The 17,690-nt window shown below is 41.4% G+C and overlaps 1 protein-coding gene across 1 annotated transcript; it reads left to right on the plus strand.

The window, feature by feature from the left end:
* Positions 1 to 609: 609 nt before the first annotated feature.
* On the plus strand, positions 610 to 11,095 carry CCNA1 (cyclin A1; the record flags this gene model as incomplete). Its single annotated transcript, XM_083361756.1, has 8 exons — positions 610 to 765; positions 3,024 to 3,258; positions 3,376 to 3,491; positions 5,853 to 6,076; positions 7,188 to 7,392; positions 8,622 to 8,735; positions 9,644 to 9,777; positions 11,044 to 11,095. The coding sequence occupies 8 exons, from the start codon at positions 610 to 612 to the stop codon at positions 11,093 to 11,095; spliced, it is 1,236 nt and encodes a 411-aa protein (XP_083217882.1).
* Between the last annotated feature and the right edge of the window lie 6,595 nt (positions 11,096 to 17,690).

Genomic DNA, 17,690 nt, shown 5'->3' on the forward strand with positions numbered 1-17,690 from the left:
CAAAAGCTTTCTAGATTTGAGGATGAACATAGGGAGGTATGATAATCCAGCTCTAATGTCGATCAGAAGGTCAGCAGTTTGGCCGGTCGAATCCCGAGTGCTGCGTAGAAGAGTGAGCGCCTGCTACTCGTCCTAGCTTCTGCCAACCTAGCAGTTTGAAAGCGCGTAAAAATGCAAGTAGAAAAATAGGGACCAGTACGGTGGGAAGGTAACAGCGTTCCGTGTGCCTTTGCCGTCTAGTCATGCCAGCCACATGACCACAGAGACATCCTCGGACGAGCGCTGGCTCTTCGGCTTTGAAATGGAGATGAGCACCGGCCCCTAGAGTTGGAAACGAGTAGCACGCACGTGCGGGGGAACCTTTACCTTTTAATGTTTGAAAATTAATCTTTTGGTGGAGTGGGCAATTAGCTGGATGTTTGTTGATGTGCAGTTTCTCATTGTGAAAATAATGGGAGTGCTTATTGAAACCTTGTGAAAATGTCATATCTTTGAAGATTTTCATTTGAATGTGCTAAGCCAAAGAGTAGCAAGTTGATTTGAAAATATAATTAATGACATTGGTTTTGGTTGTTTTTCCCCCCAGTATCAACTGTTGATCTGCAGGAAATGTATTCTAGCAGCAAGGATGATGAGATGGTACAAGCTGGACTTCAGTGTGCCCTGCCACTTCCAGTTGTACCCCATGACAGTCAGAATTCCCAGCACAGAGTTGTTCTTGGGGAGCTCTATGAAAATGGACAGTGTGTAAGATCCTCTTCCCACGTAAGTTGGAGGGCATTCTAGTGTCTAGGTGACTGAGCTAAAGGGAAGAGAGTAATGGCTTAGCGTTTCTGTTTTAGTCCTTAGAACTTTCCCAAATGTATTCAACTTCTCAGAATTGGAAATCTAACACGTGCAGATGATGTCAAGGTGGGGAAGCTTCCTTTAGCCCTGCTGCCCATGTTGCTGCATGTTGGAGCAGCTGAATTTTCAAAATCTTTTCAAGGACATGGTGGACATTACAGTAAGTAATTGGCAGACTACCAAGGCATGAGTGACCATGAGCAGTGCTTCCAAATCTGTGAAAGAGTACAACTAGCACCCAAGATATATGTGTCCAAAAATTCTCTTGACCATGGCTTCCACTTGCTTTTGAGCAGGAGCTGTGAGTCCAGGAAGATTTTCAAATTACACTCTGATTAGATAGAAATAGGTAGTTGTGCATTCCTCCTTAAGAAACTATTGCTTGACTTGGCTATTGTAGATAATTATTGGTCTGTTTCCAATCTTCCTTTTTAGGGAAAATAATTGAGAATGTGATGGGGCTGCAGCTCTAGGCTGGGAAAGAGATGTGGTAGAAATCTTGTCCTAGTGTGTGGGGGCTGTTAAATGGGAAAAACCCCAAAAGTTAGACTTAAATCCTGCAAGACAAAATGGTTGCAGATTTTAAAGTTGACCGATTTCAGCAATAGCCTGGATAGGATTATAGTCCCTCATTCTCAACTGGCACATAACATGAGGGTTTTCTTAGACTTTTAACTCTTGTTAGATCAGCAAGGGAGATCACTGTCCAGAAACCTTTTGTGTACTTACAGTTTATGTACCAACTGTTGCCATTCTTGGAATCGGGTGCTTTGCTCATAGTCGCTCATCTCCATGCAATTCACTGTACCTGTTGCTATCCCATTCAGAAGCTTTAGAGGTGCCACATGTGGTGCATATACCAAGGTTCCTTTATGTGACACTGTTACAATAGAGTGCTATCTTGGTTGATGATTAGATTTTGGATAAAATTCAGGGAGTCTGTTGTTTCTTTGAAGTTTCACTTCTACGTAGCTAAGAGCCTGGGTATTTCTAAGACTGCCTACTTCAGACTGATTCCAAATATTCAAAACTCTCATTTTTATTAAACTTTCAAAGAAAAGCACAAGAACATAAGGCTACTGCTAAGCTTGTAAGCCGCCCTGAGTCTTCAGAGAAGGGCGGGATATAAATGGAATTAAAATAAAATAAATAAATAAAATTCTTTCAGACAACATTCAAGGACAAGATGGAAAATTATATTTCTGGGATGTGGGTACATTTTGTTGGATATTATTTTGTTTGTGGTATTTTACTTACCATATAAGTAAAAAATATAATGAACAGTTTAGGGAACTAGGTATATGTAGCCTAATGAAGAGAAGGATCAGGGGTGACATGACAGCTGTCTTCCAATACTTGAAGATCAGTCATAGAAATGAAGAGGTTGACATGTTCTCTAAAGCATCTGAAGCAGGACAAGAAGCAATGGATGGAAGCTTGTTTAAAAAAAATCCTACCTGGAATTAAGGAGAAATTTCCTGACAGAGCAGTTAAGCTTGTCCCTCCATTCTAGAGTTGTAGGTGTCCCATTGCTGGAGATTTTCAAGAAAGAACTGGCCATTCATTTGTCTGGGATAGTATAAGGATTCCTGCCTTGGGCAGAGCGTTGGAGTAGAAGACTTCCAAGTCCCTTCCAGCTCTATGATTCTGTGATTCTTCTTTGAAATTGTTTATTGTTAAGTGACTCAGATTCTCAGCATACACTCTCTTTTACTAAATTGTAATAATAAAACCTAACCAAACTTTGGCCTAGTGATTTCCTTCTGTTCTTATGAAGTCATAATTTGAGGAATCTTTAATATCCATCTCTGTTTTATCTAGAAAAAGTCTTTAGCATTTTCCTGTGAGTTATCGTCAGAAATGAAAGAATGTGTTCATTTCCTACATCACAGTAACCCAGTTCTATGATCTAAATTGGTTACTTCTAATCTTGGGCTGATGGAATTTGAGTTATGATTTCCATCATAGCCATGCAGCATGATCTTTAGCTAATGATAAGAATTTTTGTCCAACAACATTTAAAGCCCAAGGCTGAACTGAATAATATTATTTTTTAAATTTTTTATACAGAACTTCCATTGTCTGGAAGTTGAGTCATGGCAAGTGGACTTCTTTCTTTTTGGTTTAAAATGTTTTGCTGCTTATCCAAGTAGCCTCTTCAGTGTATTCTTTTTCAGGGACCTTCCATAATGAGACCGATGTCTGCATCTGAAAATATTGTTCCTATGACTGGCAAATATCTAATGCCAACCTCTGTGTCATCCAAGAAAAGCTTTGCTATTTACATAGATGAAGTGGAAGAGAGAAGCAAAAATAATTTTATAGTTGCAGAAGAAGTGGAACATAGTATGTGTGAAATCGAGACCAGTACAATAAAACCTAACCTTCATCTACTATTGAACTTATGTACAGGTAACTAAATATTAATCTAATAGGGAAAAGTTTTTAACTTCTTGTGTTTTATGTTGCCTCTTATAAAAGCAACATTTGAATGTTAAGGAGCACTTTTTGAATATTTTGCTGGTCTAGTGTCTCCAATGTTGGTGGATAAGTCCCTACGAAATGAAGATTGTGAGGGTAACAAACTGGACATGAGTATTGATGAATATGCAGAAGATATTCATAATTATTTAAGAGATGCAGAAGTAAGTACAAAAATAAACAGACTTGCTATTGTCCTATGTAATATTGTCCTGTAGATAATGGCTATGTAACATGTATACTGCAAGAGTTCGAATCTTTCTTTGATGACTCTTGTCTCTTAAACCTCATCTTGGAGAATGTTTCCTTCTTGTGTAATATTCCTAGAAACTGCTTCCCATTCTATATGAACAGCTTTAAGATTGATGCTGTTGATTTTTCATTCCATAACTTACTAGGAATGGCTACTAAAGGAGGATATTTCAGCTCTCTTGTTTGCATAGCTCTATATGTATTTGTGCATTGCTGTCTGCATATTTTAATTTCTATGGCCACCTACTTGTGAATGACACTGGGTTGGTAGTAGTTTTGAGAGACAGTTCTTTATTTGTACCACTATACATTCCTTACTCTCTTTTCCTTTCTTTATAGTAAGATAACATATACCTTACAGTTTAGATTACATATATCTGACAAAACAGATTCTAATTAACAGAATGCAGTAATTCTTTTATTTTCAAGACACAAAAATCCTTCTGTGTCTGTGCTACAGATGGTTTCATGTTGATTTGGATAGTTTTGGTTTAATTTTAAAAGAACTCAAGGTTCTTACTCCTACACCAGAATGATTATAATAATATTTTCTGGACCTATATTGGGCACAAATGCGTGAGAAAACCTGCCTTTCTTAAAACAAAGCAGAGAAGACAGGCTTAATCATAAATGCTTCCCAGAAGCCATTTTTGTCAAACCATTGTGTATCCTCTTGTTCTCTAATCATGATTGGCTCTGTTACCTTAAAGGCAACACTGTCTTCTGCAGCTCTCCAAGAATATTGGTCTACTACTTCCAAAATTTTCACTTAGTGTAGTTTCTGCCTCATTTTATCATTTGACTTATAAAACTTACAACTTTTCAATATTTGGAGGAATCTTCAATTTCAAGACTTACAGTTAGTGGCAATTCTTTGAACCATCCATATAAACAGCAAATCTATTGTCCATTTGGAGATTTCCAGAGAAGCACTCTCAAATGCTTTTTAAATCTTAGCTCACTGAATCTATGCATTGTTGCTAAGAAAATTTATACCTCATGCAATATGTGGCAACTATATTTGTGGTTTTGCACTAACAATACAAAGATATAAAGGATAGCAAACATGTTAGAGGATCAGGTGGAATTTGACAAGTTGTAACAATGGAGGAAACCAAGAACAATTTCCACATGGACAAATGCAAAGTCCTGCACTTGGGTGGAAAAAATCAAAAGCAACACTGTAGGATGGTGAGTACTGGATATACCTACTTTATTCTAGTGCATATAAAAAGTAATTGGCTGCCATGGTCACAAGGTAAATATGAACCAATTATGTGATGGAACTTCAAAAAAAGCAAATGCAGTCCTGGATTTCCAAATATACATACAGAAGCATCCTGTCAGGATCAAGATAAGTCATCATTCCTCTTTTCTATGTTGGGTAGATCCCAACTAAAATACTAGGCCATTCTAGGAAGGACATTGACAAACTGAAGGTATCTACATGAGAGCATCCAAAATGATGAAAGGCCTTGGAAGGAAAAAAAATAAAATTGGTTGGAATAGCTGAATATGTTTAACCTGTAGAAGAGAAAGCTGCAAGGGGACATAATGACTACTTCCAAGAATGTTAAGTTTATCATGGACAAGATGAGATAGAATTATTCAGAGTGGCTCCAGAAGACACAGCAATAAATATGGGCTTTAAATTACAAAGAAGTAGACATCAGGAAAAAATGCCTTAATGCTAAGGAGTGTTCAGCAAGGGAACAGATTGCCCAAGGAAGTGACAGACACTGTTAGTAGAGGTATTTAGATAGAGGCTGGATGGTCATTTGTTGGTGCTATAGTGATAGATTTCTGCATTGGACAGAGGACTGAACTACATAGACTCTAAGGTTCTCTCCAAACTTTATGTAACTATTGGTAGTTATGATAAATTATTTTAGATATAATTGTTCAGAGAGCCACAATTATACCTCTCCCTAAAGTAGTACTTTTTATGTTTTCATCCAGTCCAAAAGTCTTAGCATCTGCCCCAAACTGGTAAGGGAGGATGGAGGAGTAAACTTTTATTTCTTGCCCAATGGCTCCATCAGCCAGCATTCTTGGAACAACTTGGAACATTCATAGATAACTTTCCTGATAGAATATACTCAGCATTCACACATTATTTTAGGGCACAGACTGTCTACTGAGTGTCAGAGTTGGCTGACATCATGTAGCAGCACATTAAACCAAAGTAAAGCCAAACATATTAGGGCTTAGTGCAATATGTATGGAAAATATATTCCCTTTGCTTATTCTAAAGCTAATCCCTTTCTGTGTAGGTAAAATATAGGCCCAGACCATGCTACATGAGGAAGCAGCCTGATATAACCACAGGGATGCGTGCAATCTTAGTGGATTGGCTAGCAGAAGTGGGTGAAGAATACAAGCTTCAGACAGAGACGTTGTACCTTGCTGTGAACTACTTGGATAGATTTCTTTCTTGCATGTCAGTTCTCAGAGGAAAATTGCAACTTGTAGGAACAGCAGCAATTCTCCTAGCTGCGTAAGTATGTTTATATAAAAGGCAACCTGTGGCAGATGACTGTTCTTGGATGGCTTATCAAGGTGATAAAAAAGGCTGAAAAATGCAACAAAGCATTAATACACCTCCAGTTGATTCCATATTTTCCCCAACCTCCATTTCCAGCTTTTACTATTCTGCACCAAGGCTTAAAACAATCAGAGTTTTAGAGGGATTTGCAAGGGATAATTGTCTTTGTGTTCCTGCATCACAACATAGCATATCCCTCTTATGAAAGCATTTTGAACATCTCGGCCTGCCTGGCAAGCAGGAAAGCTACATTCACAACACATCCTACTTATCCTATCCTATGCTAGAGATAAAAATCTGATATTGGATCATCATTTTGGATCTGCACCATAACTTGAACTTTACCTTACATAAGCACATCTTGATGATTTTGACAAGTCCCCAGGGCAGGATTAAAAGAAAAGCTGTTTTGAATACTGATTTCTTAACAGGGATAGTTCCTACTTCACTGTATCTTGCATTTCTGCAAATGCCTAGAAGACATGGCAGACAAGTCTGTAAGAATTTAATATCAAGTTCCCTAGCTTGTCTATATTTATATAAGCCCTTAATATTCAATAATGTTAACTGACACATTAATGTATTGTCATATAGACTGCTTAGATATTAAAATATTACAAACCCATGCATGAATGTTTATAAGAAAATGTAAAAGTGAGTCATGAATTTAAAAAAAACTTTTGAGGGGCAGGAAATAATGAGGTGACTGGGATGAGTTGAGTGAGAGATTTTAGCTGGTATAAATGATTGGATGACAGTAACTATAAGTAGGTAAAGTACTGAACTAAGAAAATTTAGTCTATCCTCAGCCTTGTTGGTTGACTTTGGGCTGGTCACACACTCAGCCCAACCTATCTTTTGAGGTTGTTGGTAGGAGAAATATGTTGGGGGATCTTTATGTATGTCACCCTGAGCTCCTAACTGAAGGGGAGGAATTAAATTAGTAAATGAATAAAAGTAAGAACTGCTCTGTAATGAAAATGTGACTCACCTGTAAAGATTATAATGCTAACACCAAGTCGTAGTCATGAAAATGCGGCTTCTATACTGTTCTTTTCCCCAGGAAATATGAAGAAATCTATCCACCCGAAGTAGAAGAATTTGTGTACATAACAGATGACGCTTATTCCAAAAAGCAACTGTTGCGAATGGAACACCTGCTTCTTAAAGTACTTGCTTTCGATTTAACCGTGCCGACCGTCAATCAGTTCCTCCTTCAATATTTACAAAGACACGGTGTAAGTCTTAAGACGGAGAACTTTGCAAGGGTACGTTCTTTGCTTTACAAGTTATTCTTTGTTTTGTAAGCATTTAAAGGACATCTAGACCACAAAACAAATAGCCACCTATCTGCACTGTGGTATCTGTTTTCAAGATATATTTGATATGTTGAAATTACATTTTTTAAATACAAATGGATACTTCAGTAGAATTTCTATCTAGGTCTGTTGTATCTGATTAGCAAAGTTCACCTTGGCACTTCTAACACAGATGAAATCTGTATTACTGAAAGGATTTGCAAACTGAGGATACAGAGCTACACATTTCTATCCAGTCTCAAATAGATCAGTGTTACTTTGCTAATGATCATAAGCGAGTGCAACAAAAGGATGGAAAAGGCCTGTTAACTTTTTCAGCTAAGCAGAAAAATCAGTGTAAATATCCCAAACCATTAGTAATATTGATATCTAGGGGGGCTTTCGCCCAGGTTCGCCTGGTGCGCCAGTTGCGGCCCTATCTAAGCCGGGATGATCTATGCACGGTCACTCATGCGCTCGTGACCTCTCGACTAGACTACTGCAACGCTCTCTACATGGGGCTGCCCTTGAGGACCACCCGGAAGCTCCAACTGGTACAGAATGCAGCCGCGAGAGTTGTGTTGGGAGTCTCCCGATACTCCCACGTTACACCTCTGCTCCGTGAGCTGCATTGGTTGCCAGTTGCCTTCCGGGTGAGATTCAAGGTACTAGTAATGGTATTCAAAGCCCTACATGGCAGGGGTCCGGAGTACCTGAGGGAACACCTGCTGCCGGCATCGACTTCCCTCCGCCCTGTGCGTTTCCACAGAGAGGGCCTCCTCAGGGTGCCACCGGTCAGAGAATGTCGGCTGGTGGCCCCCAGGGGGAGATCCTTCTCTGTGGGCGCCCCGGAGCTATGGAACCAGCTACCGGTTGAGCTCTGGATGGCGCCCGACCTTCGCTCCTTTCGCCGCGAGCTAAAAACATACTTTTTTGAACAAGCTGGCCTGGCCTGATGAGGGGAGTGGGGGGGGTTGTTATTGTTATTTTATTGGTTTTAAAGATGTATTTTAGTATGTGGGCATTTATTTAATCTTGTTTTAACTTTTGTAATTTGTATTTTTATTCTTGCCCTGTTCACCGCCCTGAGTCCTTCGGGAGAAGGGCAGTATAGAAATAGTATTAAATAAATAAATAAATAAAAATATCTACCATCTTTCCTAATGTTCCTTCCTTAAAAAAATGTTCTGTTCTTTTAGTACATAGCAGAATTGAGTCTCCTTGAAGCAGACCCATTCCTGAAGTATCTGCCCTCACAAATGGCAGCAGCTGCTTACTGTCTAGCGAACTACACCGTAAACCGGCATTTCTGGGTAAACGTTTATTTTAATTTAAAGGGGGTAGAATATGTCTGGGCATTGTTTCAAGAATGAACTATGAAGGATAAGAAGGTTTCTTACGTTTCCTTTAGCAGCAGTTTATTTTTAGCAACTAGCTTCAGAAATGGCTATTTCAATGAAAAGATCAGTACTATGACAAAACAATTTCCAATGTCTGTTATTTAGGCTGTGCCTCTATAAAGAATGTTTACACATTTTAGCTTTGGCTCAACAGCTGTTTATTTCAGCACCACAGGCTTTGTCCTGGCACTTTGTTCAGTATTTTATCTCAAACTGAGCAGATGTGAATATGTCTAGGCAGGAATGAGGTGAGTAACTACTGAGAGTAGCAGTTTGTTCCAAAAGGAGTCTTAGCAATACAAGTCTGTGTTGGGTTTCTTCAGTTTTAGATCAGGGAAATGTTCCCGTTATGTAGAGCAAAGACCCTAAAAATCTTCAGGGGACTTGTCCAGAAATTTCCTTCCAGATATATACTTTAAAAATCAAAATATAATTTTTAATGTGATGGAGAAAATTATTAAATATAGAGGAGTTATATGAACTGTGTTTAACTAATTAATCCAATCAAGATTAGAAGTTCAATTTAGTTTTTGCTTACTACAAAAGCCCTGCCAAACCTGACAATATGATAGGATAATATGACCAAAGATTCATAATGTGAGCTTTTTAAAAATTGAGCAAATCTTTGTGCCTATCTGAGCAGTTTGAACTGATTTCTTTCACAATCCCTATATAATGTTTAAGCTAAGGCTGCTGAGTTGTACAAAGTCTGTCCTAACTTAATAGCTGATTCAGCGTAAGTTTCTTTCCAGGTCCTTTCTTGTCTCTATCTGAATTTATTTGTAGTACTGAAGCTGTAACTCTTGTCTTCTCATGAGCAGCCAGAAACTCTTGCTGCTTTCACTGGATACTCACTGAGTGAGATTGTGCCTTGCCTAAGTGACCTACACAAAGCATGCCTTGATGCGCCTCATCGACAGCAGCAAGCAATAAGGGAAAAATACAAGCAGACTAAGTAAGTTCTTGGGTCAGCAGCTGCATCTTGTCCTTCTAATCTCCATGTCAGTTCGTAATGCCAAATTTGGAAAGATGGAAGCAATCTAGTAGAATTCAAAAACTGGAGGGGGGGGGAGACACAAGGGATGGCCTTTGCAACAGTGTACAATGTTGTTGGACCAAGGTTCCCTTCATCTTTTACTATTGGCTATACTTACACGGTGGCTCAGTGGGTTAGGACGCTGAGCTTGTCGATCAGAAGGTCGGCAGTTTGGCGGGTCGAATCCTGAGTGCCGCGTAACAGAGTGAGCGCCTGTTATTCGTCCCAGCTTCTGCCAACCTAGCAGTTCGAAAGCACGTAAAAATGCAAGTAGAAAAATAGGGACCACTACAGTGGGAAGGTAACAGCATTCCGTGCGCCTGTGGCGCCTAGTCATGCTGGCCACATGACCACGGAGATGTCCTCGGACAAGCACTGGCTCTTCGGCTTTCAAACGGAGATGAGCACCGGCCCCTAGAGTTGGAAACGGCTAGCACGCATGTGTGGGGGAACCTTTACCTTTACCTTTATACTTAGCCAACATAATACAAATTGGAGTTCTTAGGTTGCTTGTCCCATTCATTCAGACTGATAACACTGAGCAGACTGCATCTATCGTTCCCACACAGCATATGGATGATTTATTCACATGTATGAATTGTTATTTTGCTAAATCATTGTCTTTCTGTTGATAGGGAATCTCTAGTTATTTCAGGTAGTAAAACTCCCCCCATTATATATTTATTGAATACTTCTTTGGGGTACATCACTTACTGATGTTCATATATTTTAAAATTAATTATAGGAATCTGAAAAAATACTCTTGTTTCTTCCTTGAGTATTCTCCAAGAGATACCTGTTCAAAATACGGCATCATTTTAAAGAACAGATAAATATCATAAAGCAATTTAATAAGCATCAGTTCCAAAGATACCTAACTCCTGCTAACAGAATATAATTTGGGTATGGCAGAATACCTACGGTTCAGAAACATAGATCTTCCAACATTTATCCCTATGTGGAATTCTGTAATAAAACCATGTGTTTTCCTTGGGATTGTGTTTGTGCCTGGAAAAGATGCAGCTGCTTTAAAGTGGTTCATATAGGTGCTATGATTCTGTTTGTGGATGGTCTGATGCACATTTCAGAGAAGGAAAGCCATCAAACCACTGATCTAGAGCACTGGAACTTAGAAACTGTCAAGGTCAATCTGGGATCAGTAATAAGTGGCTTCCTTCTTTACAGATATATGCAAGTATCCCTTCTGGAGCCACCAGCTGTTCTACCTCTACATTGAATTGCAGCATGCCCAGAGAAACACAGAAGCTGAACCACTTGCCTCCTGATCAATAGAGTTGATCTGGCCAATTTATTACTTTTATAGGGCACTGCAGGTCACGTGTCTAATCTGCTGCTAAAACTATTTTTAGATAACCTTCTGATGTATAGCTGTATTGTATTACAAGGACTCAGTATTGTAGTTTTTATCATAAACTAAAGACACTTTTAATAAACATCTTCGTCTTCAAAAGAAAAAAACCCCACTTGATTATTGACTTTGTATATCTCCTTTGGTTTTGAACAGTTTTAAACAGGTGTGGTAATGAAATTTGCCAATAAAATGAAAACTGGTACTATATATCTTAGGGAGAAATGGTGGAGAAAGACTTTATTTAAGAGTTCAAATTCTTCTTTTCTTATTTCAAGATAAAGCAATTTACTCTCTACTATAATTAATTTGCGTATGTGGCAGTACTCCAACAAAAGGAAAGAACTGGACTGTTATCCAGGATGGTCACCTAGAAATCAAAGCTGGAAATAATATGAGAAACATTAGAGAAGTGAGATGCTGGTAACGGGGGAGAATTATTAGTACTTATTTCATGCTGGAAGAGAGCTAGAAATTCCTTATGTAGAGAATGCTCTAAATAGATGTTTTATAGCAGGGGTGTCAAACTCAATTTCATTGAGGGCCGCATCAGCATTGCGGTTGCCCTTAGGGGGCCGGGTGGGTTTGGCCAGGGTGGGTGTGGCCTACTGGGTGGGCGTGGCTAGAGTGCTTATGGCCTACTGGGTGGGCATGGCCAGCTCTACATCGTTCACATCAAGGGTGCCTATGGGGGCCTGGGCAGGAGTGGGACAGATCTGAGGGTCTCTGGCAGAAGGAGGGTCTCTGGGCCAGGGCCAAGGCAACGGGGGCCGTTCCCTCACTGTTTCCAGGATGGCTTCGCGGGCCACATGAAACCACTTCGCGGGCCGGATCTGGCCCCCGGGCCTTGTGTTTGACATGTCTGTTTTATAGGCATACATTAGGGATTATGTTATTTTCTTTTGGCTAAAGTAGTGACACTTTTTTTAAAAGTTGCTATTATATTCATGAAAAAATTAATTTGAAGCTGTTAATTGTGTTCATTTCAAAAGGTAAAAATTCCATTGAATCAAGCTCAACCCTTGTGATTACATGGACATGTTCATTTAGTTCACTTGATAAGATATGGGAAGTGGTTTGACATTGCATTAATAATATTGATAATACTAATGAAAATTAAAGGAATCAAAATGCCCAATGGATATAATGCCAAGAGTCTGAATGAAAATGATCACTACAAGTGCCTCATAGCCTTCAAGCAAACTGAAGTTAAAAGTTAGAAAGGAATACAAAACTGGGGGAATGTTATCAAGGAGGTTAACACTTGGGCAATTCCAGTAATTGTTCCAGAATATTTTATTGTCTTTATGCAAAATGTATATATAGGTCCGGAAGCCACAGTGTGGACAGACAGGCAAAAGCGAGACAAGACTATATACTCTTATTAATTCAATCTGTATGTTGAATGTATACTGCTCAAAAAAAATAAAGGGAACAGAAAATAAGACATCCTACTATTAAATACAATAGATTGTGTTGTTTAAGTGTTCCCTTTATTTTTTTGAGCAGTATATATTAAGGGGAGCTGGGTGGGAAGAAGATGAATGTGATTTTAAAATTGATGACACTACTTTGACATTTAAAAATACAACCGATCTGCAAGCTCCAGCAATAAAAGGCAAAGAACACAGTGAAAAAAATTAGATTAAAATTAAATATAAAGGCCAAACTAAATTACAACAGGTACAACAACCATCCTTAGAACTGAATGTTTGCAATTATTTTCTTTCATATGGATGCAAATTAATCCTGTAGACTAAGAAGCAGTATTACTAATGTCACATCATAAGGGCTGGGGAGCAAGAAGTAAACTTTCTACTACTGTCTTTAAAAGGTTGATACTGTTTACTACATAGGCAATATTTCACAAATGAATAATAAATCCTGCTCAAATGTGTGCATGAAACTGATAAAGGATTTTTTTCAGACTTTGCTTTGAGAGGACACAGTTTTTAAAAATTTGCAAGCTCTTTCCTTCTCACAGTCAGATTCAGAGTTCAGATGAAAACCCAGCACAGACTTTGATGGGATAATTTCATGATCTCCAATACCCAGAACACTACTTAGATGGTGCTAATGACATCTAACAGTGGTCTTGACAGCATTCCAAGGTGCAGTCTGGGAACAAATGTACAGAACATACCCTTTCCTCATCTCCTGAGATAATCTCAAGATAAATCACTTTGAAAAGAACAAAACATTCTAATGTTAACTAAGTTAGAGTCTCGACTTTTATTGTAATTGACATGAGTAGCTGTGAAAGCTGTTGCTGTCTTCCAACCTTGGATTTTAAGATCAAAGCTACTGCCAAGATTCTCTTTGTTTACTGTTCATAAATCTGAAGCCTTGGAGGACTCCACCCTAAGACAATTCTGACTTTCATAAAGCCTTCAGGATCATTAATGCATTGATTAAACCTCTTCCATTTTTGTACAATGTTCATTTGTCCTATCTATTATAGTCTGGATGAGCAATTCGATCCTATCAGTTACAACTTGAACCACCTGTCAGGGGTAAGTAAGGATGTCAAAATTCAATTCCCTGAGCCAATTATGAAGTAAGAAAAATTTCTGAAGTGTCTTAGCCCAAACATTCTTCAATTATTGTATATACAATTACAATATTACAACTGGAACATCATTTATTTATTTATTTATTTATTTATTTATTTATTATTTATTTATTTATTATTATTTTGATTTATATACTGCCCTTTTCCCGAGGGACTCAGGGCGGTTTACAGGGCAAATTAAAACAGTACAATATATACAGGTTAAAATTAAATTAAATAGCCCCAAAATAATTACAAATTAAAACCTTAACCCCAAAACCCTCAGTCAAGGCTGGCAAGCTTAAATAGCCAAGTTTTTAGGTCCCGGCAAAACGAGCGAAGGTCAGGGGCCATCCGGAATTCCACAGGCAGCTGATTCCAAAGGGCAGGCGCTCCCACCGAGAACGCTCTCCCCCTGGGGGCCGCCGGCCGGCACTCCCTGACCAGCGGCACCCTGAGGAGGCCCTCCCTGTGGGAGCACACAGGATGATGGGAAGTTGATGCTGGCAGCATGTGCTCCCAAAGATAGTCCGGACCCATGCCATTTAGGGCTCTATAGGTCATCACCAGCACCTTGAATCTCACCTGGAGGGCAACTGGAAGCCAATGCAGCTTGCGGAGAAGAGGCATTTCATGGGAGTATCGGGAAACCCCCATCACAACTTGCATGGCCGCATTCTGCACCAGCTGAAGCCTCTGCGTGGTCCTCAAGGGCAGCCCCATATAGAGAGCATTGCAGTAGTCTATCCGGGAGGTCACAAGCGCATGAGTGACTACGTAGGGCGTCTCGGCCCACATAGGGCCGCAACTGGCGCACCAGGCAAACCTGGGCAAAAGCCCCCCTGGCCACGGCTCCTATATGATCTTCCAAACTGAGCCGTGAGTCCAGGAGGACGCCCAAGTTGCGGGCCCTATCTACGGGGGGTAACACCTCACCCCCCATAGTTAACGATGAAATAGACTGGTTAATCCGAGATGCCGGTATGCACAGCCACTCAGTCTTGGCAGGATTAAGTCGAAGCCTGTTTCTCCCCATCCAGACCCGGACCGCCTCCAGGCAACGGGACATCACGTCGAGGGCATCACTGGGTTGGTTCAGGGTGGAGAGCAAAAGCTGGGTATCATCAGCGTACTGATGATACCCCACCCCAAAACCACGAATGATCTCACCCAGTGGCTTCATATAGATGTTGAACAAGAGGGGAGAGAGGACCGACCCCTGAGGAACAACACAAACGAGATGCCTTGGGGCCAACCTCTGCCCTGCCAACACTGACTGTGAGCAGCCCAGGAGGAAGGAGGAGAACCACTGTAGAACAGTGCCCCCCACTCCCAACCCCGAGATGCTGCAGCAAGATACCATGGCCGATAGTATCGAAAGCCGCTGAGAGGTCTAATAGGACTAGGACAGAGGAACCACCCCTGTCCCGAGCCCGCCAGAAATCATTCACCAGTACGACCAATGCCGTCTCTGTGCTGTACCTGGGCCTGAAGCCCGATTGGTATGGGTCCAGATAGTAAGTTTCCTCCAGGAACAGAGGGAGCTGACATGCCACCACGCTCTCAACAACCTTCGCTACAAAGCAAAGGTTGGAGACAGGACGATAGTTGTTCAAAACAGCTGGATCCAAGACAGGCTTCTTGAGGAGGGGCCTCACCACCGCCTCCTTCAAGGTGGCAGGGAAGCTACCCTCCCTCAAGGAAGCAGTTATTACTGCATGGATCCAGCCTCGTGTCCCCTCATGAGCTGCATACACCAGCCAGGAGGGGCACGGGTCCAACAAACACATGTGGAACTCAGCCTGTTCTGTACCAGCCTGCTACCGGCCCTGCAGAAAAGGCAGGGACAACCCCTTTTACAAGAAGGCAAGAGGCTGGAATTACGCCTGCCAAATTTATTACTACAAAAACAAACGGAACAAGACAAACCCAGAAACAGGAGCTTTAAGAAACAGGAACTATCCGAGCGGTTGCCTTCAGCAAACCAGCCCTCCCAGACATTCCCCTTATATAGAGTTCAGGGCATGGCTTCTCTCTGCCTCCTTCCGAGAAGCCCCATTGCCTTTCTCTGTTTACTCGTAATTGACTGCCTCCTGCGTCGGGCGTCCTTGAACAGGGCCAGCTGTGGGTCATCTTCATCCACGCTGTCAGGCTCACACAGCTGGGTCTCCGTAGTGACCAAGTGGGAGGGGCCTGGCTGAGGGCTCTCATCAGCAAGATCTTCAACCCCCTCAGCAAGGTCTTCAACACCCCCCTCCTCCTCCTCTGAGTCGTCCGACCCAACTGCCGAACCCACAGGCTGACCCTGAATCACAACACAGCCTCCCCATGATCCTGTCCACCTCTTCCGGAGTCACAGGATCGAATTCATCCCAGATAATATTTCCAAGACCGCTCGTCTCCCCCCTGTCCGACTCTGCCCAATTGGAGTCCAGACTGGCCTGGATCTGAGCGATTTTATCCGTCAGATGCTGACTAAACTCCTCGGCCCGCCCCTGCAAGGGCTCCTCCCTCACCTCCTGATTAAGGAGGGAGCGAGTGACCCTAAACAGGGCGGCCAGGTGATTATCTGCAAAAGTGATGAGGGCAGCGAAGTAGTTAGACTTCACCGCCTCCATCACGATCAGATAAGACCTTGTTGAGGTTCTTAACCGCAATCGATCAGATTCGGACCGGCTGGATCTCCAACAGCTCTCCACACCCCGTCTCTGGCGCTTCATCTGCTGGAGCTCCACAGAAAACCATGGAGCCCAACGGGGTCGCAAGGGTACAACACGGTTGAGCGCCTCGGTGGCCGCCCTTTCCCAGGCATCCACCAAGGCGACTCCCAGGCTGTGAGTGAGGGAGATAGGTATAGACCCAAGCGCCGTCTGGAACCGTTCTGGATCCAATAGGCGCCTGGGGCGGAACCACCTGGTCGGCTCCGCAGCCCAGGGGAGAATGTACTTTTGCATGTTTAGATTACCATATTTTTCGGACCATAAGACGCACCTGACCATAAGACGCACCTAGTTTTTAGAGCAGGAAAACAAGAAAAAAATATTCTGAACCAAATAGTACCGGTATACTAGGAAGGAAGGAGGGGAGAGAGAGAGAGAAGGAAGGAAGGAAGGAGGGAGGGAGGGAGTAAGGAAGAGAGAGAGAGAGAGAGAGAGAGAGAGAGAGAGAAAGAAAGAAAGAAAGAAAGAAAGAAAGAAAGAAAGAAAGAAAGAAAGAAAGAAAGAAAGAAAAAGGAGACAAAGAAGGAAGGAAGAAAGAAAGAAGGAAGGAAGAAAGAAAGGAGGGAGGATGGAGGGAGCAAGGAAGAGAGAGAAAGAAAGAAGGAAGGAAGGAAGAAAGGGAGAAGGAAGGAAGAAAGAGAGAAGGAAGGAAGGAAGAGAAGGAAGGAAGAAAGAAAGGAAGAAGAAAGAGAGAGAGAGAGAGAGAGAGAGAGAGAGAGAGAGAGAAAGAAAGAAAGAAAGAAAGAAAGAAAGAAAGAAAGAAAGAAAGAAAGAAAGAAAGAAAGAAAGAAAGAAAGAAAGAAAGAAAGAAAGAAAGAAAGAAAGGTACCGGTAGTTTCTTTTCCCTGAATAGGTTTTCTAAGTTGCCGAAGCAATTTCAAACAATTAGCAGTATTATCTTGCAAATGGGAAATCACTTCCAATAAACTTTGCAGAGAAACCTGCAGGGACAACTCCTCACAGCTTTGCTGGGGCAAGTCGCCTATGAGGTTTAGTTTAGCAAAAACTATTTCTTTAGCAGCGAGGTAAAAGAAAGAAAATGTCTGCGCGCAGGGAGGGGGAGGCAGTCGGAAGGCGTGGCAGGCACGTCCGTATTTCCTCCCCTGCCGACCAATCACAGGGGCAGGGCGGAGAATTCCATGTCTTCATTCAATCACATCTCTCCAATGGAGCTGATGGACTGCGTTGACTG

The sequence above is a fragment of the Vipera ursinii genome, assembly GCF_947247035.1.
Source record: "Vipera ursinii genome assembly, chromosome: 4".
NCBI lineage: Eukaryota > Metazoa > Chordata > Lepidosauria > Squamata > Viperidae > Vipera > Vipera ursinii.